General features: G+C 42.5%; 2 protein-coding genes across 3 annotated transcripts; both read right to left on the reverse strand.

The window, feature by feature from the left end:
- Window positions 1-1638: 1638 nt before the first annotated feature.
- On the reverse strand, window positions 1639-20530 carry LOC139373321 (heterogeneous nuclear ribonucleoprotein R-like). 2 transcript variants are annotated; one of them, XM_071113713.1, is made up of 11 exons: window positions 20380-20530; window positions 19515-19680; window positions 19274-19392; window positions 19020-19127; window positions 4709-4822; window positions 4315-4491; window positions 3911-4046; window positions 3597-3802; window positions 3328-3477; window positions 3110-3231; window positions 1639-3000 (listed from the first exon to the last, which is right to left on the reverse strand). In XM_071113713.1, exons 2-11 carry the CDS (start codon window positions 19675-19677, stop codon window positions 2397-2399), a joined length of 1899 nt encoding a protein of 632 aa, XP_070969814.1. In that variant the 5' UTR covers window positions 19678-19680; window positions 20380-20530; the 3' UTR covers window positions 1639-2396. The 2 variants fall into 2 exon arrangements, with proteins under 2 accessions (XP_070969814.1, XP_070969815.1); XM_071113714.1 differs by having other exon boundaries at window positions 19515-19707; window positions 20380-20517.
- Window positions 20531-20992: 462 nt separating this feature from the next.
- On the reverse strand, window positions 20993-22520 carry LOC139373322 (ATP synthase inhibitory factor subunit 1a). The gene is made up of 3 exons (XM_071113715.1): window positions 22341-22520; window positions 21705-21817; window positions 20993-21257 (listed from the first exon to the last, which is right to left on the reverse strand). The coding sequence occupies exons 1-3, from the start codon at window positions 22410-22412 to the stop codon at window positions 21116-21118; spliced, it is 327 nt and encodes a 108-aa protein (XP_070969816.1). The 5' UTR covers window positions 22413-22520; the 3' UTR covers window positions 20993-21115.
- Window positions 22521-24464: the final 1944 nt, after the last annotated feature.

The following is a 24464-nucleotide window of genomic DNA, read 5'->3' on the forward strand; positions in this document are numbered from 1 at the left end:
ATGCTAAATTGTTGGCAACATTAATCACATTTGCTTGTGAGATAAGGCACATCTGTGAAACAAATACTGCCCAATTTCCAGGCACCATCTTGTTCTATCGCTTGCCCAGCCATCGACTAAATTGTAATCTTGAAATACATTGGTATCAGTGTTATCAATTACCACAGTAGGAACAGGTATCCATCATACAGAAGGTCAATGTCAGAGTTTCTAATTGCCGAATAAAACATATGCTTAGTCAGAGGGGAAAAAAAGAAAAAGGAATTCTAGTCCCTTCACTTTCCTCGAGAAAGTTGATTTGAGATTAAGAAAGGAAATCCTTTTTCAAAAGAATGTGGCATGGGGACAGTTCAAGCAATTATCACAATGGGGTGTAGCTAAGGCTGTGTCCCAAATGGCACTCTATTCCCTATGTAGTGCACTGCTATTGACCAGGGCCCTATTGGCTGTTTAAAAGTAGTGAATTGGGTGCCATTTTAGACAGAGCCTAAGTGACAGGTGTTCATTTGGTTTGGAGGTTTAGACCCATGTCCTTCATAAAAAGCCTAGAATCTGACTGTCTGCTTTTGTCCATTTCATTCCATGAATTAATAGGTCTAATCTGCTTCAGAGTAATGTGGTCAAATGGCTTTAATACTACTGTGACCTACCACACCTTGGCCAATCAGGATGACTAGGCTAACTCCCAAGTAAGGGGGACGATAATTACCTTCTCCAGATTTGAAGTTGTCTAGAGTTCCAATAACAATGCAATTATATAGAAGCTTCATTACCCTAGTTTGAGGATGCAAGGGTTGTCATTGAGACCCACAAAAATAATACATTTAAAATGTAGAACCTACATCATTCACAGTAGTATATTCTCAGCAACAATAACAAGCGTGGCATGACTTTAGCTGGAAATTGCCCCCCTTTGATTTTAGCCGCAGTTGTAGGCGAGGAGAAACAGTACTCTAAACTAGCTCACCCGGGCCTTTTGTAAGGAACACAGTTCAGGGTGAGTACGTTCCTCATTCAAGCGATGCAGCTCTCGCTTCACCACCTGGGTAAGTTTGAATAAAAGGACAAAACAAATGACAAATAATAGTCATGGGACCAAAGGCATTTGCTATTAGCATGTTGCTATGGAAAGACAGCAGGGCTTGAAGGGTCATTGCTACAGCAGCAGCAGCAGCACAAACATTACTTCTGATAAATTGTGGGTTTTTTTACTGTGTAAATTGGGCCTCATGGTGTTTGAGAGGTGAGTTGCAACTGACCCAATGCCTTCAGGGAAGGAGAGTGCATTTAATTTATTAGTTGTTCTGGTCTTGATGTTGAGTCCAATGTACAAGATCGAGGTAAAAAAAAAAATCTGCATCGGTATACAAATGTACAACTATAATGTTAATTTCATCTGTATATCTTTTAACCTTCATCAGATCATAAGAGGGTGGGATATCCTGGAAAAGAAAGTTCTTTTTTTTTCTTCAGTCATTCAAACATTTGTGCTCTCTGTCATCCATTATTTTGGTATGACAATTTCATTGTCTCTTGATTTATTCTTGGAGCAAAAAAGCAGACAAAATCTTGTTTCAACTGTGAAATTTGAAGTAGACTGAATGACACCATTGAATTTGAAGTTACCTGACAACTGAATGATGCTCAACTGAGTTTTATTGAAATGGAACAAAGGTAAAAGTTATAAATACAAACATCACGAGAACAAACTGCTATGGCTTTTAAGGTAAGCCAAACCAAATTCTAACGGGCAAGTTTAAAGAAAACATAGGAAGGTATATAATAATATCAGTTTTAAAAAACACAATTGATCTACCTCTAGAAATGCTAGACATACACTTTCAACATTACAAAACGTTTACATTCTCTCCTTCCTGTGGATTTTCTCCATCACGGCAAAAAAATGTATATGAAGCTCTAGCCATAAGCAACTATTTACAAGCAAGTCCCTATGCTACTGTTAGAAAACAGAAATAAGGGGAACACAGGTAGGGGAGGGAGGGGCTTGGACACAAACTTTCCTGCAAGGCAATATCATGATTTTAACAGCCTCTCAGACTTTTGAAAATGAATGTCCACATTTAAAATGCTCATTGTTGGCTTTAAAAGAAACAAAATGTTGGAAGGTAAAAGTGATGGGGGGGCGTATGTCTTAAAACGCACATGTAACCGTAAGAAATGATTCAGCAAAATGGTTACATTCACATCTTCAGGCCAAAAATACTATTCCAGCCAATCATGTTGTGCCAATTCTGGGGGTCTGTCCATTTTTTCTCTCAGTGAAATATTTTTTCCCCGTGAGGGATAAAAAAAAAAGAAGAAAAAAAGTGTTGCCAAACTCCTTACGTTTTTTTTGTGTCTTAATTTTATTTTGCCAAATAACGATTTTGACGCGTCTACTTCCACTGCTGCCCATAAGAATCCTGTGAAAACTCCAGGGTGTCATTACTGTAACCATAGTTACCGGAATAGTCGGCCCCTTGCTGCAGGGGCTGCTGGGCGATGGGCTGAGACCCCCAGTTCTGCTGGTTGGTCTGCCGGCGTTTGGAGTCAGGCTGGTTGAAGACGTCCGCCTTCCTCTTCCCTCCCACATTGCCCCCGCGATTCCCCCTGGCTCCTCGGGTACCGCGGCCCCTCTGTGGCTGGAAGGGTCCCCCCCGGCCCCCTCTGCCACCCCTGGGCCCGCCGATTGGTGGCCCCCTCTGGGCATAGCCCCCTCGGCTTCGTGTGGGTGGTGCTCCGCGGGCCCTGGGTGGGGGTGGACCTCCCCTGCTTGGCCGGCTGCCACGGCCCCTCATGCTGTACACGTCGTCGTAACCGTAGTAGGGGTCCTCGTAACCCCCACGGTAGTCGTGATAGTCATAATAGTCATCGTAGTAGTCCTCGTAGCTGTAGTAGTCTGGGGGGGGGTAGGCGGCATAGCCCCCACGACCACCACGGCCCCTGCCCCTACCTGGTGGAGGCATGCGTGGCGGTGGGTAGTAGTAATAGTCATCATACCTGCAGAATACAGGAACACCACATCAGCTTCAATGCAATCCCATGATGGGAGATCTACTCAACTAGATAACAGAAATCAGTCAAGCACAGTCTCTCTCCGTGGCCTCACCCTGGGTTTCTGGTGGTCTGGCGATGAGCCTGCCGCTCTTTCCTCTTCTTGTCTGGGGGCTTGGCTAGGACTATCTCAATCTCCTCTCCCCCAAGCTCCTTCCCATTCATTTCTGCCATTGCCTGAGAAAAGCAGCAAAAATGTTAACACATACGAAGCAAGGTTAAAAAAAAAAAAACTACAAAAACAGGAGTATGTTTTTACAGAGAGTAACCCACCTTCACAGCTGCATCCCTGTCCTCAAAGTGGACAAAGGCATAGTCTTTGAGCTTCTTCACCCGCTCCAACTTTCCAAACGCAGAGAAGGTCTTCTCCAGTAGCTCTTCTGTGACCGGGGTGGCCAGCTTCCTGACAAACAGGACTTTCACCTGATGACACAAACATTACAATTCACTCCATATTGATCTGTTTATGCAGAAAGAGTTTATTGTAAGATAAGAAAAATGAAAGTGAGTGGGATTGTGAGAGCAAGCGAGCCAGGACTCACCTTAGCCATGACATCCGGATCGGGCTCAGCGACCGGATCGGCCCACTCAACAGTGACCGGGTTCCCCCAAACCTTCACCTTGCCGCTCATGAGGCGGCGGCGGGCCTGGGCTGCAGACTTGTGGTCCTCGTACTCGAGGAAACAGAAGCCACGATTCTTCTTCTTGTCGTCAGGCTGGTGGTAGAGAATCACTTCCTGAAGCCCCTCTGGAAGGAAGAACGAGAGACCTGCGTCACATGACTGATATCTGACTAATGATAAACCACAGAACATAGAACGTAAACCTAAATTGGGGTGTCTACACTTTCACTGACCTGTGACTTTGCCAAAGTCCTCCAATATGCTCTCTCTGGTCTTGTTCTTTGGGATTGATCCAACAAACAGGCGGTTGTTTGCTACAGATATGCACACTCCAAGGTACTTCCCAGACCGGATTTCATAGTTATCACACTGAAAACAAGAAGAGGAAAGATTGCTTTGCAGGGTTGATATGGAAGCTGGAGAAGGTCCTATGACTGGTCCAAAATGAAATGTATCACATCTTGCGCTGGTTTCCCCAGACACAGATTAAGCCTAGCCCTAGACCACAAAAAAACACATTCAATGGAGATTCTCTATTGAAGGTGATTTTTAGTCCAGGTCTAGGCTTCATCTGTGTCCGGGAAACCAGACCCTTGGTTCTGTGAAGATGAAGACTTGACTGAGTGCAGGGACTTACAAGTTTCACAGCCTCAGCTGCAGCATCCTTGCCGCAGAAGGTGATGAAGGCGTAGCCCCGGTTCTGACCCGACAGAGGGTCCATCATTAGCCTCAGGTCCCAGATAGGGCCCGCCTTTTCAAACAGTGGCACCAGCTCGTCTTCATACAGATCTCTGGGGATCTTTCCCACAAACACCTGAACTCAGAAAAGAGACTAGATCAGTGAGGGTTCCACAATGTGATCAGATGAGCTCCTTTGATACTTTAGCAGGGGAAGACTGCTGTAGTGTTGCTGTAAACGTCTCTGTTGACATCCTTGGGGCCACAGTCTTTCAAATGCCTCTTCTCTACATCCGTCAAAGGCTTTGCCACGATGACCCTTTCAAATAATGTTACTTCTCCGGCAGCTTTACCTCAGTTCCAATCCCAGGCTGTGCTCCTTGGAACACTTCCTCTGGTGGAGGCCCGCCGTATTTCCTCTGTCCCGTAGTTACGTCCAGGGTGTATCCTGTCCGCTCCAGCAGAGCCTGGGGAACACGTAGACGTCAGCATAACCACTACACCACATGATTGGGCACACACACACACACACAAAGCCCCCAAAAATCCCACGACGGAAACTTCCCACTGGGCACAAACTGGTTAAAGCAACATTGTTTCAAAGTAATTTTTCAACAGTGATGAGGAAAATCCACGTTTGAGCGCGAAACTTCAAAACCACCGAATTGTCACCATGGCTACCAATTTTCAACATAGATAAGCCTTGTATAAAGTGTTGAATCTGCATCTTTCAAACATGTCAGATCTTTAACGTTATATCCACTATAAGAAAGAACAAAACAATATGCTGGGAAGCACCTCATATGGGAAAGTTGGTCTCTACAGATATCCCTTTGGGTCTCCCATGAAGGGTGTTAACCAAGCCCATCCATATTTGGCTTTGATATTTGTCACCGACTATCAATGTGCTATCGTGAGACTGATTGACAGATCTTGCAAAACGGTGAAATATGCAGTTCCCTTCATTTCAGCTTGTGACAAAACCAGAAAATGTAGAGAATCATCTAAACCGCTCTGAAATATATATTCAATAACCAAAACTATTGTACTATCAGCTGGTGTACAAAACCGAAAGTAAGACACGCAAAAACGAAATAGCGCTTAGAAACGATCTACTGCTCCATTTCAATGAGAATGACAGATCTTTAACTCACATGGGTCAGGTCAATGTTCCATTTATTCATTACTGCCATCAAAGTCATTCCAAAAGAGTAGCTTTAACAGAGCAAATGAAATGGAACCATACTTTATAAGTCATATCATCAAATTATACTATTTAGGGGTATATAGCATTTGCGAAGTCCTCAAAAGTTCAATTCAATCCAGAGTTCAACTAAAAAATAAAAGACGCTACGTCCAAAAGTTTGGGGTCACTTAGAAATGTCCTTGTTTTACATTAAATTAGTTGCAAAATGAATAGGAAATAGTCAAGACATTGACAAGGTTATAAATAATGATTTTTAATTGAAATAATTGTGTACTTCAAACTTTGCTTTCGTCAAAGAATCCTCCATTTGCAGCAATTAGACTTGCAGGCCTTTGGCATTCTAGTTGTCAATTTGAGGTCATCTGAAGAGATATCACCCCATGCTTCCTGAAGCACTTCCCACGTGTTGGATTGGCTTGATGGGCACTGCTTAGGTACCATACGGTCAAGTTGCTCCCAAACCATTCAATAGGGTTGAGATCCGGTGACTGTGCTGGCCACTCCGTTATAGACAGAATACCAGTCGACTGCTTTATCCCTAAATAGGTCCTGCACTTTGGGTCATTGTCCTGTTGTAGGAGGAAATTGGCTCCAATTAAGCACAGTCCCCAGGGTATGGCTTGGCTTTGCAAAATGGAGTGGTTTCCTTTTTCTATGATCCTTGTACCCTGTACAAATCTCCCACTTTTCCACCACCAAAGCACCCCCAAACCCTCACATTGTCAGGCATGGTGGAGGCAGATGGCGTCAAGCACTTCTCCAGCATCTTCATTTTTCTGCGTCTCACAAATGTTCTTCTTTGTGATCCAAACACCTCACACAGATTTGTCTGTCCATAACACTTTTCCCCCAGTGTTATTTTTCCCATCTTAATCTTTATTGGCCAGTCTGAGATAAGGCCTTTTCTTTGCAACTCTGTCTAGAAAGCCAGCATCCCGGAGTCGCCTCTTCATCGTTGACGTTGAGACTGGTGTTTTGCGGGTACTATTTAATGAAGCTAACAGTTAGGGACTTGTGAAGCGTCTGTTTCTCAAACTAGACACTAATGTACTTGTTCTATTACTCAGTTGTGCACTGGGGCCTCCCACTCCTCTTTCTATTCTGGTTAGAGACAGTTTTCGCTGTTCTGTGAAGGCAGTAGTACGATTATCTAATGATCAATTTGCCTTTTAAAATTATAAACTTGGATTAGCTAACAACGTGCCATTGGAAAACAGGATTGATGGTTGCTGATAATGGGCCTCTGCACACCTATGTAGATATTCCATAAAAAAATATGCCATTTCCAGCTATCAGTCATTTACAACAGTAACATGACGTTATTTTAAAAATTTACATTTTTTTTTTTTGCATCTCTTTCAAAGACAAGAACATTTCTATGTGACCCCAAACTTTTGAATGGTAGTGTATAGGCCTAGGGTTCCAATCTTAGGCTGATTTCAAATGTAATCTTTAAGTTAATAACTAATATATTGTAGTCACCTCTCTATCGCAACAACAAATCTAAGTTAAAGAAAAGGAATAAATCAAACTTTAAAATGCACTTTAAAGTCTAACTTTATTTAGTTCCATTCTTTAACTTAGATTTTGTTTAGAAGGAGACGTGTACATTTTTATGACAAATGAATTAAAGCCAGACAGTCAATCTTCTTCAAATGTTGATATTTGGTTGAGTTGACAACCAAACACTAACTTCTGCAATACAGTAAATAGCCTATTAACTCAAGAAGTGAAATTCCATGTTGGATTCATGCCATTTGATTAGCAGTCTTAGGGGTAGAAGCTGTTAAGAAGCCTTTTGGACCTAGACTTGGCGCTACGGTACCGCTTTCCGTGTGGTAAGCAGTAGGGTTGCAAAGGGTCGGAAGTAGTTTTTGCTACCATGTGGGTTTTAGCTTGCTTGAGCCTGCTAACTGAGGAGTGTTAATTCACATTTCTATACATGTTTCATTTTAAAATAAAGGAGTGGTTTAATCTAACTGCTTAACTATTTATCTGTACATAGAATTGTAGTTTTTTTTATTTTCAGGAAAATTCCACAGGCACTATCTGATGTTTGGAGACATTTCTTTGCAGCTGATGTAGAAGGAAAAGCTGTGTACATTTGCAAATACTGTGCCAAATCATATGTGAAGAACGCAACAAAGATGTAGAATCATCTGGCCAAGTGCATAATGTTCCCTCAGCGCTCAACAAGAAACTTTGACAAAAGTCTCTCTACTTCCATTCGAGGTGAAAATTATGAATCAGGCACCTTATCGAAAGCAGCAGCTCATGGTCCTCCTGGAATCAGACGTTTTTTTTTTACTCAATGGAGGAACGTAGTCAGAGAAATGCTGATGAATGTCTTGCTCGAGCTGTGAATGCAACTGGTTAATCTCTGATGCTCACAAGCAATGTGTATTGGAAGTGATTTCTGAATGTTCTTCGCCCAGCATACACCCCTCCAACCAGCCATGCCTTTTCTACTCATTTGCTGGATGCCGAGTTCAACAGAGTTCAAGTAAAGGTCAAGCAAATCATAGAGAAAGCAGACTCTCTCTGATGGGTGGTTGAATGTTTGTGGGCAAGGAATAATTAACTACATCTTCTCCACTCAACAAGGCACAACAGACACACCGGTCTCTACATTGCAGATGGGCTGAAGGCAGTCAATGACCTTGGACCACAGAAGGTATTTGCACTGGTGACAGACAATGCTACAAACATGAAGGCTGCTTGGTCTAAAGTGGAGGGGTCCTACCCTCACATCACACCCATTGGCTGTGCTGCTCATGTATTGAATCTGCTCAAGGACATCATGGAACTGAAAACAATGGATACACTCTACAAGAGCGCCAAGGAAATTATTAGGTATGTGAAGGGTCATCAAGATATAGCAGCAATCTACCTCACCAAGCAAAGTGAGACGAATAAGAGCACCACCCTGAAGCTGCCCAGCAACACCTATTGGGGTGGTGTTGTCATCATGTTTGACAGTCTCCTGGAGGGGAAGGAGTCTTTCCAAGAAATGGCCATATCACAGTCTGCCGATATGGACAGCCCCATCAAGACGATCCTCCTGGATGGTGTATTTTGGGAGAGTGGTAGGCTGCCTGAAACTCCAGAAACCTATAGCAGTAGCCATTGCACGGATTGAGGGAGACAATGCCATCCTGTCTGATGTTCAGACTCTGCTTGCAGATTTAAGAGAAGAAATCCGTACTGCCCTGCCCACTTCACTGTTGTTCCAAGCAGAGGAAACTGCAGTTCTGATATACATCAAAAAGCATTAAGACTTCTGCCTGAAGCCCATACACGCCTCAGCGTACACGTTGGACCAAATATTCTGACAAGAGCATCCTGTCTGGTATAGAGATCAACAAGGCCTATGGTGTCATAACTACCATGTCTCACCACCTTGGCCTGGATGAGGGCAAGGTTCTTGGCAGTCTGGCGAAGTACACCTCCAAGCAAGGGATTTGGGATGGAGATGCAATATGGCAGTCATGCCAACATATCCTTCCTGTTTGGCCCTGTCCGGGGGTATCATCGGATGGGGCCACAGTGTCTCCTGACCCCCGTCTCAGCCTCCAGTATTTATGCTGCAGTAGTTTATGTCTCGGGGGGCTAGGGTCAGTCTGTTATATCTGGAGTACTTCTCCTGTCTTATCCGGTGTCCTTTGTGAATTTAAGTATGCTCTAATTCTGTCTTTCTTGCTCTCTCTCTCTCAGAGTACCTGAGCCGTAGGACCATGCCTCAGGACTACCTGGCATGATGACTCCTTGCGGTCCCCAGTCCACCTGGCCGTGCTGCTGCTCCAGTTTCAACTGTTCTTCTATGGAATCCTGACCTGTTCACCGGACGTGCTACCTGTTCCAGACCTGCGGTTTTCAACTCTCTAGAGACAACAGGAGTGGTAGAGATATTCTTAATGATCGGCTATGAAAAACCAACTGACATTTACTCCCGAGGTGCTGATTTGCTGCACCCTCGACAACTACTGTGATTATTATTATTTGACCATGCCAGTCATTTATGAACATTTGAACATCTTGGCCATGTTCTGTTATAATCTCCACCCGGCACAGCCAGAAGAGGACTGGCCATCCCTCATAGCCTGGTTCCTCTCTAGGTTTTGGCCTTTCTAGGGAGTTTTTCCTAGCCACCGTGCTTCTACACCTGCATTGCTTGCTGTTTGGGGTTTTAAGCTGGGTTTATGTACAGCACTTTGAGATATCAGCTGACGTACGAAGGGCTATATAAATAGATTTGATATCTCATCAGACACCTGGTGGAAGGGACTTTGTAAATCTGAGGCTCTTTCCCCCGTTGCCTCCATCATCCTCCAAATCCCACCAACATCAGCCGCCTCAGAGAGCAATTAGTCCTTGTTTGGAAGCACACACACACCAAAGCAGGCAACAGGCTGACCAATACAAAGGTTAACAAAAATGTGGCTTTTTGAGCCTGACAAGCCATCCTCAACAAGGTTAGAAAGTGATCGTGAAGATGAGGCCTCAGTGTGATGTTCAAGAGGTGGACATTGAGGACGTCCAGGTTGAAGACATGGAAGCCTGAAAGGAAGGTAACAAAAGATTTAGTTTCTAGACTATAATTTTACAATTTTCTGAGATGCGATGGATCATTGGGGATAATTTAATATTCCCTTTTGTTCAGTGAAATCATCCCATGTGAAGAGTCAACTCATTTAATTAAAGTTCAATTTGTAACTAAATGTTTTTTCTTCTAGTGGAAGGATTTAATAATTTGCAATTTTGTCTACTTATGATAAGGTAAAAGGTTTGTTTGTCTCCATATGATACGGTAAATATATCCAATGCAAAAAACATCAACATTTATAAATGGTATTCATTCCCATATATTCCAGTTAAATCCCATATTTTCCCACAGAAAGTTTCCACCTCTGAATATTTCCCAAAATGTGCAACCCTATGCAGCAGGGAGAACAGCCTATGACTAGGGTGGCTGGAGTCTGACAATTTTTAGGGCCTTCCTCTGACACCGCCTGGTATAGAGGTCCTGGATGGCAGTGATACTGGGCCGTACGCACTACCCTCTATAGCGCCTTGCGGTCGAAGGCCAAGCAGTTGCCATGCGGTAATGGAACCAGTCAGGAATCTCGATGGTGCAGCTGTAGAACCTTGAGGATCCGAGGACCCATGCCAAATCTTTTCAGTCTCCCGAGGGGGAATAGGCGTTGTCATGCCCTCTTCACGGCTGTCTTGGTGGGTTTGGACCATGATAGTTTGTTGGTGATGTGGACACCAAGGAACTTAAAGATATCAACCTGCTCCACTTACAGCCCTGTTGATGAGAATGGGTGCGTGCTCGGCCCTCCTTTTCCTGTAGTCCACGATCAGCTTCTTTGTCTTGCTCACATTGAGGGAGAGGTTGTTGTCCTGGCACCACACTTACAGGTCTCCTCCATATAGGCAGTCTCATCGTTGTCGGTGATCAGGCCTAACACTGTGTGTCGTCAGTAAACTTAATGGTGTTGGAGTCGTGCTTAGCCACACAGTCATGGGTGAACAGGGAGTACAGGAGGGGACTAAACACCCACCCTTGATGCTGTTCCCGTGTTAAGGATCAGCGTGGCAGATGGGATCCAGGATCCAGTTATAGAAGGAGATGTTTAGTCTCCGGGTCCTTAGCTTAGTGATGCGCTTTGAGAGTACTATGGTGTTGAACGCTGAGCTATTGTCAATGAATAGCATTCTCACATTGGTGTTCCTTTTGTCCAGGTGGGAAAGGGCAGTGTTGAGAGCAATCAAGATTGCGTCGTCAGTGGATCGGTTGAGGAAGTATGTAAATTGGAGTGGGTCTAGGGTTTCTGGGATGATGGTGTTGATGTGAGCCATGACCTGACTTTCAAAGCCCCCAAGGCGCATATTGAAGACGTTAGAACTGTTCACATCTACTTTCTAAGCCAACAAGATGAGTAACGAACAGCAAAAGCACTAGCCTATGTCACTCTACTATACCTGATAATACAAAAGTTTACCTATTCTATTGGTCAGCTTGTCATTCTGTGCGAGAAATACATATTCCAAAACAGACTGGGACAGTTGTTGAACGACAGATTTCAAATTCATACAACCAGTGTATATAAAAAACACTTTTAAAAGCAACGAGGCTGATGCAACAGATCCGAACATTTAGCCTAAAAGGATTGATAAACTACTAGGCTATTTCTTCACAATATGAGCGCAGCAATGCACACATAGCAATAGGCTACAGTGGTTCCTCCTTTAAAAGTTGCGAACTTACGCAGCAGGACTTAAGAGGTAATATGTGGTTTAGTTCAGTACCCTGCATCACCACTTCATTGCTCCAGACCAGCGCAAGGAGGAGTTAGTCTTCAGTATTACTTACTGTTGTTACACTAAGGTTCTTATTCTTTTATTAGGATTATTTTGCTCTTACTGTAGTACTGTAGCCCACCCCCGACCGGTCATGTTGTACAGTGCCTGAGTGGCGCAATGGTCTAAGGCAGTGCATGCTGTGTTGCTACAGATGCTGGTTCAATACCCCTGCCGCCTTCGACTGGGAGACCCATGAGATGACTGTAGGTTTTTGGTTTTTCTCCCTCTAAAAACAGAAATATTTCTAAATAACAAACTGGATTTATTTACAAATGAGTAACAAATGTCTCACCCCATGTTCAAGAATGGCACTTTTCCTAACTCAATTTACAATATTTGAAAATAAAACATTTATTTAGAAAGCCTGTTGGATATTCTCACAGATATATTATTAACTCTGTTAGTAGCAGGACAATATAAAATCAGAATAAAAAAGAAACGTCCTCTCACTGTCAACTGCGTTTATTTTCAGCAAACTTAACATGTGTAAATATTTGTATGACCATAACAAGATTCAACAACAGACATAAACTGAACAAGTTCCACAGACATGTGACTAACAGAAATTGAATAATGGGTCCATGAACAAAGTGGGGGGGGGGCAGCCAGTATCTGGTGTGGCCACCAGCTACATTAAGTACTGCAGTGCATGTCCTCATGGACTGCATCAGATTTGCCAGTTCTTGCTCTGAGATGTTACCCCACTCTTCCACCAAGGCACCTGCAAGTTCCCGGACATTTCTGGGGGGAATGGCCCTAGCCCTCACCCTCTGATCCAACAGGTCCCAGACGTGCTCAATGGGATTGAGATCCGGGCTCTTCGCTGGCCATGGCAGAACACTGGCATTCCTGTCTTGCAGGAAATCACACACAGAACGAGCAGTATGGTTGGTGGCATTGTCATGCTGGTGGGTCATGTCAGGATGAGCCTGCAGGAAGGGTACCAGATGAGGGAGGATGTCTTCCCTGTAACACACAGCATTGAGATTGCCTGCAATGACAACAAGCTCAGTCCGATGATGCTGTGACACACCGCCCCAGACCATGACAGACCCTCCACTTCCAAATCAATCCCGCTCCAGAGGACAGGCCTTGGTGTAACGCTCATTCCTTCAACGATAAACGTGAATCCAACCCTCACCCCTGGTGAGACAAAAACTCAACGTGTCAGTGAAGAGCACTTTTTGCCAGTCCTGTCTGATCCTGCGACGGTGGGTTTGTACCCATAGGCGACGGTGATGTCTGGTGAGGACCTGCCTTACAACAGGCGTACAAGCCCTCAGTCCAGCCTCGCTCAGCCTATTGGGGACAATCTGAGCATTGGAGGGATTGTGCGTTCCTGGTGTAACTCAGGGAGTTATTGTTGCCATCCTGTACTTGTCCCGCAGGTGTGATGTTTGGATGTACTGATCCTGTGCAGGTGTTGTTACACGTGGTCTGCCACGTCGAGGACAATCAGCTGTCCTTCCTGTCTACCTGTTGTGCTGTCTTGGGCATCTCACAGTACGGACATTGCAATGTATTGCCCTGGCCACATCTGCAGTCCTCATGCCTCCTTGCAGCATGCCTAAGGCACATTCATGCAAATGAGCAGGGACCCTGGGCATCTTTCTTTTGGTGTTTTCCAGAGTCAGTAGAAAGGCCTCTTTAGTGTCCTACGTTTTCATAACTGTGATCTTAATTGCCTACTGTCTGTAAGCTGTTAGTGTCTTAACGACCGTTCCACAGGTGCATATTCATTAATTGTTTATGGTTCATTGAACAAGCATGGGAAACAGTGTTTAAACCCTTTACAATGAAGATCTGTGAAGTTATTTGGGTCCTGAAAAAGGAACGTTTCTTTTTTTGCTGAGTTTATATTATCAGATGTTCCATTAGCAATAAACATTATCAACTGTAGCCCAACTGATGTGGCATAGTGGCTATGCTGAAGCATGGGGTTTGTCAATCTGCATTTACCCCATTGGACCACATCCCAGGGATTTTTCTGCATAGATAAATGTTGTGTAAACTTAAACGACTAAAACCAGATAAAGTACGTAGAAAATATGAAGGACTTATATACGTACACTTTTATAAATGGTGTGGACACCCCTTCAAATGAGTGGATTTGGTTACTTCAGCCACACCTGTTGCTGACAGATGTATAAAAATTGAGCACAGCCATACAATCTCCATCGACAAACTATTTGGCAGTAGAATGGCCTTACTGAAGAGCTCAGTGACTTTCAACATGGCACAGTCATAGCATGCCACCTTTCCAACAAGTGTTTTAATAATATTTCTGCCCAGCTAGAGCTTCCACAATCAACTTTAAGTGCCGTTATTGTGAAGTGGAAACATAGGAGAAACAACGACTCAGCCGCAAAGTGGTTGGCCACACAAGCTAGCTCCCAACTCACTATGTTTTATGACCGGATGAAGATCCGTTTCAGATCGAAGCGTAGTCAAAGAGGTGCATTGGGAGCTTAACCTATCTGTTCTTTACTAGCCCAGTACCTATGTTAAGGATGTGCATATGATCACAACCTTTTCTATAGGCTGCGTAAAAATTGTCTGTCCTCAGTTACACTCACTACCGAGTTCCAAACTGACTCTGGAAAAAACATTGGCACAAGAACTGTTCATCTGGAGCTTCACGAATGGGTTTCCATGGCCGAGCAGCCGCACACAAGCCTAAGATCACCATGCACAATCCCACGTGTAGGCTGGAGTGATGTAAAGCTCGCCGCCATTGGAGCAGTGGAAATGCGTTCTCTGGAGTGATTAGTCACGCTTCAACATCTGGCAATCTGACGGACGAATCTGGGTTTGGCGGATGCCAGGAAAAACTACCTGCCCAAATGCATAGTGCCAACTGTAAAGTTAGGTGGAGGAAGAATAATGGTCTGAGGCTGTTTTTCATGGTTCGGGCTAGGCCCCTTAGTTTCAGTGAAGGGAAATCTTAAGGCTACTGCATACAATGACATTCTAGACGATTCTATGCTTTCAACTTTGTGTTAACAGTTTGGGAGAGGCAAAGGGGAGGACCAACTCCATATTAATGCCCATGATTTTGGAATAAGATGTTCGACGAGTAGGCGTCCATATACTTTTGGTCATGTTGTGTATTAAGATCATGTTTGAGAAATAATAAATCACCCAAATAAGAACTACAGTCAGGGAGAATCAAAGATTTTAAAAAATATGGCATTCAGGAGTATTTGGCATGGCACAGGTCCCCATTTATTTTGTTATGTGAGTCACTCAGATAGGGAAAGGGGATATCTAGTCAGTTGCCCAACTGAATGCATTCAACTGAAATGTTTCTTCCACATTTTACCCAACCCCTCGAAATCAGAGAGGTGCGGAGGGCTGCCTTAATCAACGTTATCAGTGTCCATATGTAGAATTGCAGGAAATTATCTTTAAAATGTCAACTTTTTCGCTTAGCCAAATGTGGCAAAATGTGTTAAATTGTGAGAAATTAGCTCTAAAACAGCTCAATTGTATCACTGTGATCAACAGGAGGGCCTCAAATTATAATTATTTACAATTGTTATTCAAAGATAAATATTTTGGGGTTTCTATTACAAAGTATGTCATTGCCCTTTTAAGACACCATTGCCCCCTTTGGGCGCAGCAGATCTCTAAACCATGCTTTAAACTCCGGTTGTAACTGCAATTTTCTTTACAATGGCACGCGCAATTGTATGAGTAAAGAAATTAACGTGGTAGCAATGGAAAGCCGGGATCCCCTCTTTCTTAACAAAGGCCAAAGTGGCTTTCAAAAGTGCTCTTCCCCCTCCCAATTGCTGTTTAAAAAAAACATTTGTGCATCGTCTGCTTGTAGGAATTAGAGGTCGACCGACTATGATTTTTCAACGCCGATACCGATTATTGGAGGACCAAAAAAGCTGTTACCGATTAAATTGGCCGATTGATTTTAAATGTATTTGTAATAATGACAATTACAACAATACTGACTGAACACTTATTTTAACTTAATATAGTACGTCAATAAAATCAATTTAGCCTCAAATAAATAATGAAACATGTTCAATTTGGTTTAAATAATGCAAAAACAAAGTGTTGGAGAAGTAAAAGTGCAATGTGTGTTATGTAAGAAAGCTAACATTTCAGTTCCTTGCTCAGAACATGAGAACATATGAAAGCTGGTGGTTCCTTTTAACATGAGTCTTCAATATTCCCAGGAAAGAAGTTTTAGGTTGTAATTATTATAGGAATTATAGGACTATTTCCCTCTACACCATTTGTATTTCATTAACCTTTGACTGTTGGATGTTCTTATAGGCACTTTAGTATTGCCAGTGTAACAGTATAGCTTCTGTCCCTCTCCTCGCTCCTCCCTGGGCTCAAACCAGCAACACAACGACAACAGCCACCATCGAAGCAGCGTTACCCATGCAGAGCAAGGGGAACAACTACTAGAAGGCTCAGAGCAAATAACATTTGAAACGCTATTAACGCGCGCTAACTAGCTAGCCATATCACTTCGGTTACACCAGCCTCATCTCGGGAGTTGATAGGCTTGAAGTCATAAACAGCGCAATGCTTGACGCACAACGAAGAGTTGCTGTCAAAACGCACAAAAGTGCTGTTTGAATGAATGTTTACACGCCTGCTTCTGCCTACCACCGCTCAATCAGATACTTGTATGCTCAGTCAGATTATATGCAACGCAGGACACGCTAGATAATATCTAGTAATATCATCAACCATGTGTAGTTAACTAGTGATTCTGATTGTTTTTTATAAGATAAGTTTAATGCTAGCTAGCGACTTACCTTGGCTTACTGCATTCGCGTAACAGGCAGTCTCCTTGTGGAGTGCAATGAGAGAGAGGCAGGTCATTATTGCGTTGGGACTAGTTAACTGTTACGTTGCAAGATTGGTTCCCCCGAGCTGACAAGGTGAAAATCTGTCGTTCTGCCCCTGAACGAGGCAGTTAACTTTTTATGGCTGGGGAGGCAGTGTTGAGTAGCTTGGACGAATAAGGTGCCTAAAGTAAACGGCCTGCTCCTCAGTCTCAGTTTCTAATATATGCATTTTATTAGTAGTATTGGATAGAAGATACTAAAATTTCTAAAACTGCTTGAATATTGTCTGTGAGTATAACAGAACACATATGGCAGGCAAATTCCTGAGTTGAAATCAAAACAGGAAGTCAGAAATCTGAGCTTTGTATGTATTCACCAGAGACCCCAATGAAATCCCCTTGAGATATGAATGATGTTGCACTGCCTAAGGGTTCCACTAGATGTCAACCATCAATATAAATTATAATGAGGCTTCTATGATGTTGTGGGAATGAATGATAGCAGAATCAGTCAGGTGTCTGGCAGTCAGCCATTTTCTGATCATGTTTATTCCTCGTGGTAGTCACTTGCGTTCCATTGCTCACGAAGACAAGGAGGAGTACTCCGGTTGGAACTTTATTGAAGCTATATGTTAAAAACATCCTAATGATTGATTCTGTACTTAGTTTGAAATGATTCTTTGACCGGTAATATAACTTTTTGAAGTTTTTGTCCGATATAACGCTGACCAGAATTAGCGTTTGGATATGTATACCAAACGCGCTAACAAAAGAAGGTATTTGGACATAAATAACGGACATTTTCGAACAAAACAAACATTTATTGTGGACCTGGGATTCCTGGAGTGCTTTCTGATGTAGATCAAAGGTAAGGGAATATTTATCATGTAATTTCTTGTTTATGTTGACGCCATCTTTGCGATTGTGGTGTTTTTACTTCTGAGCACCGTCTCAGATTGCACGGGTTTCTTTTTCCGTAATTTTTTTAAAAAATCTGACAGCGGTTGCATTAAGGAGAGGTATATCTACAATTCCATGTGTATTATCATCTACATTTATGATGAGTATTTATGTTGAATGATGTGGCTATGCAAAATCACTGGATGTTTTTGGAACTAGTGAATCTAACGCGCCAATGTAAACTCAGATTTTCTGATATAAATATGAACTTTATCAAACAAAACATGCATGTATTGTGTAACATGAAGTCCTATGAGTGTCATCTGATGAAGATTATCAAAGGTTAGTGATTAATTTCCTCCATTTGTGCTTTCTCTCTCTTACTTTGGCTGGTAAAATTGGCTGTGTATTTTAGTGAATTGTTGGTGACCTAACAATCGTTTGTGGTGCTTTCCCCGTAAATCCTATTTGAAATCGGACACTGTGGTGGGATTAACAAGACTACCTTGAAAACTATATAAAATACATGTATGTTTGAGGAATTTTAATTATGAGATTTCTGTTCTTTTGAATATGGCGCCCTGTATTTTCACTGGATGTTGTTATATCGCTCCCGGTAACGGGATCTCAGCCATAAGAAGTTAACCCACCGTTCCTAGGCCGTCATTGAAAATGAGAATGTGTTCTTAACTGACTTGCCTAGTTAAATAAAAGGTATAAAAATATATTTTAAAAATGTAATGTATTTTTAAATCGGCGCCCAAAAATACCGATTTCCGTGGGCCTCAAGAGAAATATTTCTCCTGTATTGAACACACAACAAGCAGACTAGGTAAATAGGTAAACTATTCTACTACAAGGTTCTCAGATTTTGCTTTAATAACATTACATGGCAAAAATGGTAGAACAGAGCTGGGTTTCACAAACGCATTGTCGCACTAAGGCCATCTTTCATCCATCCGTTTTGGGAAACCCAGCCCTGAAAAGTTACACCATGAGTGATAAAGTATAGGCTTTGAATTGCTTTGCCACGGTGGTGCGCATTATAAAACAATTGAATTCCCTTTATCTGAACATCAGCAAACAATCATGCATGTCAGTTCAATACAGAGTGTAACAGAGAGAAAAAAAAAATGAAAATACATTTAGGGTTTTTCTCTCTCTGTAGAACAGACATGCTTCTGTTGGCCTATTAGGCTAAGTCATTGCCAAACCAGCCCACCTGGAGATTTTTATTGTGGGTGGGTCAAAAATGATCTCTCCAGAATCCATATGATGGAAATCCGTCGCAGTGACATAATTTTAACCCCTGCACACACAGAACAGGTTATATCTAAGCAACTGACTCAACGTTCAAAAATATAAATGTTACCTTGATCTTGGACTCATCAGGCCCCTTGGTGGATTCTTGTACTTTATTTCCTTGCTTTTCCCTCTGTCTGTAAGTCTTCATGACTCCACAAAGGAAAGCACTTTTGTTCTGGAAAGCAAACCACAGCACAGTATTGAAGTTATGAGCAGAGGAAGATGTATAGACCCATCCATGCCAACTTCTTAAGACTAATGACTCATCATCCAAACTGACTTGAATTCATACTTTTTCATTCCGCTTCCTCTGTTACTCACCTGCACATGGGACAGGTCACTTTCTTTGAACTGCAACAGTACAGACAGCGCTCCCTCTTCATTGAACTCCCGCAGAGCATCGATGGCCCTCTCGTCCAGGTCAGCATATGCCACCAACCCTGGTGGTAACAAGATCCCTACCATTACAACCTGGCCTATCTTCACTTCATGGAACCTCGAGCAAAATCACACTTCTTTGGAAAATGGATTAGACTCAGCTATTGTTTGACAGATTCCCCACCGGTTGAGAATACGTTGTCGAGACTCTCTGCCACTTTCTGCGGCAGTCCGGCATCGATTAGTGTCTGGTAGTTCTCCGTGTGCTCGCATTCGGCAGTGACTTCCATAGGCTCCTCTTCCTCCCTCACCTGGGCAGAACTACCATTCACCTCGTCGGCAGCCATTCTCTTGAGAGAAAATAGACAAGACAAAAACTGGATTTCAGTTAGAATGTTCCACATTAGAACATATTCGTTTCAGCTGCCTTTACAGATCAAGACACTAGCAACTTGTATGGAACAAACTTGTGTAACATACATGGTTTACATTTGGTCCTGCTGCAATAGTAACTTATATTATTCTAAATAGTTCAGCTAGCTAGTTCACATTGGCAAAGATATAAATCCATTAGAAAAGTAGAACTATTAATTTTAATGCATGCAACCACGAGGTCTGAAAGCTGAAATAACTGGGGACAAGTGAACAGTAAGTTTACATTGCAGGCACGATAGCTAGCGAACGCCAACAGCCAGTAAACAAAAACAGTGATTAAACTAGCTAGCTGGTTCAGCGAGTTTTTTTTTTGGCTAGCACCGTCCCGCCCCCTTCCAATAGCTAGCTAGTTATTAGCTACATAGCTAGACAAATGCGACTGAATTCACATTTTGGAATATTTACAAACACAAAAATAAACGTTTAGAATTAGAAATACAAACATAAAAAACAAACATAAAACCCTGTATCAAAGTTCATAAACTTAGCCGAGCAAATAGCTAACGTTAGCTAGCAGGGTTGGCTAAAGGCCTTGTTAGCTTGTTGGACACCTTTCAGAATTCAAACAAATCACCCGCCAAGAGGTGAAACACGAATAATTCGCAAACGCTTACCTATCTTCTCCAGGAAAATAACAGTATCGAAAAACTATATTTTGCAACAATTAACCAAAATAGTTATCCAATATGAATAGTATGGTTGAATCTACCCACGAGACTGTCCAGTCGCTCGCAAAACGCCAGCACCACTCTGCGACGCAGAACTACGCATCAACCTAACTATGGTCTCTTACAATCGTAACCAATCGAAGTGGTTAGTCAGATTTTGACATGATTTTCAACCAATAAGAAGTCCCAAATTCATAATGAGAACATATTCGGATTTCGACCCTGCACAATGTTGTGATTGAATTACAGCATTAACATACTGAACAGAATGAGTGAAAACAAATTCTGTACCGATTTCGTTATGAGAGCTTGGCGATAGACATCAGATTTATTTGAAATGCATGAGGAAGAGATGTGATTGTAGTAATCAATGTTAGAACTGGTTTTGATTTGATTGGTCCTCCTGTCACAGCTGAATGTGTGCAGTTTAAAACTCAAGACTTTCAAAAATATGGCACCCCTGAAATGAAATACTCAACTGTCATAATAAATGTGCCCGATTTCAAGATAAACATTCTACAGTGGTATTGAAAGTAATCACAAAAAAAACTCTCCCAGTTGGAAAACAACTAGTGTTTTATTATTGTTTTGAATGTAACTATTATACAATTGCCTACAAACACAAAATCAGGCAAATGGGTGATATTTGGCCTAATGTAAGCAGTGTGAATGAAGACTGAGCTTAGTCATCATGTTTCAGTTTCTTGATTTTGCCCTTGTGACGGTCAATCTCACGCTGCAAACGCTCAATTTCTTTCTTGCTGTGGTCAATCTCCTCTTCATGGTGCTTCCGTAGGGCAGACAACTGCTCCTTCTCCTTCTGACTGAGGAGCAAGAGGGAGAGAAATGTTGATCTCTCTAATGAGGCAAAAATTTTACCAGGGGTGTATTCATTACGCCCTTTATTGCAATTTTTTTTGCAACAAACAATTTACTCAAAACGGGAACAGTTTTGGGTAGGCCCCTCCCAGTTTCGGGGAGGGGTAGGCCCCTCCCAGTTTCAAATTTGGGTAGGCCCCTCCCAGTTTCGATACTTTTGATTCATAAATGGTAAACGTTTCCATTGCAAGACGACATGAATACACCCCTGGGTTGCGTTCATGTGGGCTTAACATGAGGAATATGCGAGAAAGGGATTCTTCTTTACTATGATCAGACTTTATCCACTGAAGTCAAAAGCTATGTATACCTTCCTCCAAAATGGATAGACTGGTTCATAAACATAGTAGTAATATGTCTGGTCATCCAGGTTACAAAAATAATCCACTTACCGAAAATAACGCTCCTCCTCTGCAGCTTGCTTCTTTCCAAAGGCACCACCTGCCTCCCTCACCGAGCCTCCTCCACCGCCTCCCTTTCCTGCTCCTTTGCCCAGCTCACCCAGCTAGAGAGAGGGAGAGATATATCAAATCACAGCTCGGGTCTCCCACGGGAAAAAACAAACATGTCACTCACTATCTGAGGTAAGGTCTAATACCTGACCATATCACACACCGGAATATATATTATGGAAAGAGAGCATTGGGTTAAATGTAACAACATAGCATTTATTAGACATCATCCATGGTTGGACTACGCCTTCATGGTGGTCCTACCGTACTAGACATTCCAAATCCCCTTTATTATTTCCTGACAAAACATATACAACACTGCCACCTATTGAGTTACTTGCTACAGTTCAAGATAACTGTCTTGGCTGGTCTACAAGTTAACCAAAATAATTAAACGGAAACATGATCAAAAGTTTGTAATATAAAATGGATCAATAGAAGACAAACAGTACAAGGATTCTTTCGAGGAAATCGCTATCAGTCTTGTTAGGCTACTTACTAGCTATGGGAGCGGCAACTAAGTTAACCAGCAAGCTATACAAAACAACACCACTGTCAGTGCGTCATCACATTTACCTGGTCGGATGTCATCCTGAATTGGGTGGCAAAGAAGCCCCGAAAATTGGATCTTAATAGTAGCCTCGCCATTACAATGTCTCAACTACGCAGATTAACAGCCCTGCTGCAGCAGAACGTACTTCGCTGTGTACTTTCACATGCGGAAATGTGCAATTTCACTGTGTGGGAGTGGCTGGGAAAACGATTTGCTGTCATCTAGCGACAGTGTGGGGAATCTTTGTTTTAATCTTTTATTTTTTATTAAACAGTAACATGCTAAACATAAACAGAACAGCCAAAGGAATTCCACTAATAAATAAGAGAACAAAAAACAAATCCACATTATATCAATTCAAATACAGACGCGTAGCGAATATTTTTTTTTGACATTTTCAAATAAAATCAACGTTTGTTTGTCACGTGCGCCGAATACAACAGGCGAAGTAGACCTTACAGTGAAATGGTTACTTACAGGCATAGGCGGAAATCCCAGGGGGGATGGGGGGGACACGATCCCCCCCCATCCTGGGAAAAATATGATTTGTCCCCCCCAATATATCACTGTAAACATAACTATGTAATTTCAATAATATGAATAATACACAACGAAAGCACTTGTGCTGATTATAGACACTTAATAGCATGTTTTTAAATTTCAAAAGATTGAGACCCCCGCCCTTTGTCTCACAATGGTTTGATCCACTGCCAGTTCCATGTGTGGCAGGTAACAGAGGGTTCGTATCTACTTTCTGAAAGGCACTCAATGCACGTAACTGACATGAGGTAAATCCAGTCAATCGCTCCATAGCAATGTTTTTTAAATTTATGTTGGCAGGGTTTACACACACACTGGCTGCATTTGCAGAGCTAGCGGGCAAACATTAACTATTAATCTAGCTAGTACCTATTCCATTTATGTGGCGTCGTCAAAGATGGAATCTTTGCTATCGTCAGTTTATTTCAAGATCAGCATGCAGCTGTAGTGCTTCAAAGTCCCTGTGATAAGGTTAGCGATAAACTGAACTCCCAACTGAACAGAACTACACTCTGTTCTACCATTGTCTTAAATATCTTTAATGGTCTAGTTGCAAAAACTAAATTGTCGCTATGGGACTTTGAAGCACGTTTGCTGATTTTGGAGTAAACTGACAATAGCAAAGATTATAGCAAACACCACAGAAATTGAATTGGTGCTCGCTAGCTTTGCAAATGGAATTGGTGCTCGCTAGCTTTGCAAATTCAGCTATTGTTGCAAGCCAGCCAATATGAAACAAACTATATTAAAATTACAAAAGGTGGCAGCATATGTTGTGTAAATGGTGAACTCATGATCTCATACAGCTGTCAACTCTTGTCACTGCAATCCGTTTCACATTTGCTAGCTACCTTTTAGATCGAAGCCCATATAGAATGATAGAAGATATGATAGAAGCCCATCTCCTACTGTAAATAACCTACACACTGTGCGTGTGTGTGTTTGTGCAGCTAGCCAGCCTGCCAGGTAGAACATTTTCAGAAAAAGGTAAAAAGACGAGTATTTTTCAGTACACCAAAATGCAAAGCAAGAACCCTAGTAGCCTAAGACTAGTTGATAAAATGTTAATTAGAAAGAAGTGAAATGCTAATGGAAACGTTTCACAATGATGTCATTAGGCAGATCAGGCAACAGAGGGCACACAGACAGCAGAGCTGGGGACAGGTGGGCAGGGACTGACTGGCAGGGACAGGTGGGCAGGGACAGGGAGTCTCAGGTAAGTTTGAGTCTTTGTTTGGCAACATTATGAAAGGTTCTACATTTTTTTGACTTGTAAAATAGGGACATAATTGGAAAATGCCATGGATACCCCCACTCTCAACTTAAACTGGTGACTGAACTAAGATTTGTTTAAGGCAAGGGTATTGCTGTTGTGATTAATTGTGTAGTTCTGGGTACTGGTAGTTAGGAGTATGGCAAACACCTTATTTATTTTCTAGGAGACAGACTGTGAAGGTGGTGAAAGGGAAAGAGACAAGGAGAGTGACTTCAGAGGACAGTGTCATAGCCACGGCAGGACCAGGTGTCAACCTTGTTGCCAGCAGCACCAGTATAGGGGACAGTGGCACGGCCACGGCAGGACCAGGTGTCAATCTTGTTGCCAGCAG

Source organism: Oncorhynchus clarkii, chromosome 18, assembly GCF_045791955.1.
Source record: "Oncorhynchus clarkii lewisi isolate Uvic-CL-2024 chromosome 18, UVic_Ocla_1.0, whole genome shotgun sequence".
NCBI classification, from domain to species: Eukaryota; Metazoa; Chordata; class Actinopteri; order Salmoniformes; family Salmonidae; genus Oncorhynchus; species Oncorhynchus clarkii.

Coding starts and splice junctions, on each gene's coding strand:
- LOC139373322 (XM_071113715.1), bottom strand. CDS start 22,412: ATGGCGAGGCTACTATTAAGATCCAATTTTCGGGGCTTCTTTGCCACC. Junction 21,818..22,340: donor TCAGGATGACATCCGACCAG/GTAAATGTGATG, acceptor CCCTCTCTCTAG/CTGGGTGAGCTGGGCAAAGG. Junction 21,258..21,704: donor GAGGAGGAGCGTTATTTTCG/GTAAGTGGATTA, acceptor CTTGCTCCTCAG/TCAGAAGGAGAAGGAGCAGT.
- LOC139373321 (XM_071113713.1), bottom strand. CDS start 19,677: ATGGCTGCCGACGAGGTGAATGGTAGTTCTGCCCAGGTGAGGGAGGAA. Junction 19,393..19,514: donor CGACAACGTATTCTCAACCG/GTGGGGAATCTG, acceptor TGTTACCACCAG/GGTTGGTGGCATATGCTGAC. Junction 3,478..3,596: donor ATCCGGATGTCATGGCTAAG/GTGAGTCCTGGC, acceptor TTGTGTCATCAG/GTGAAAGTCCTGTTTGTCAG.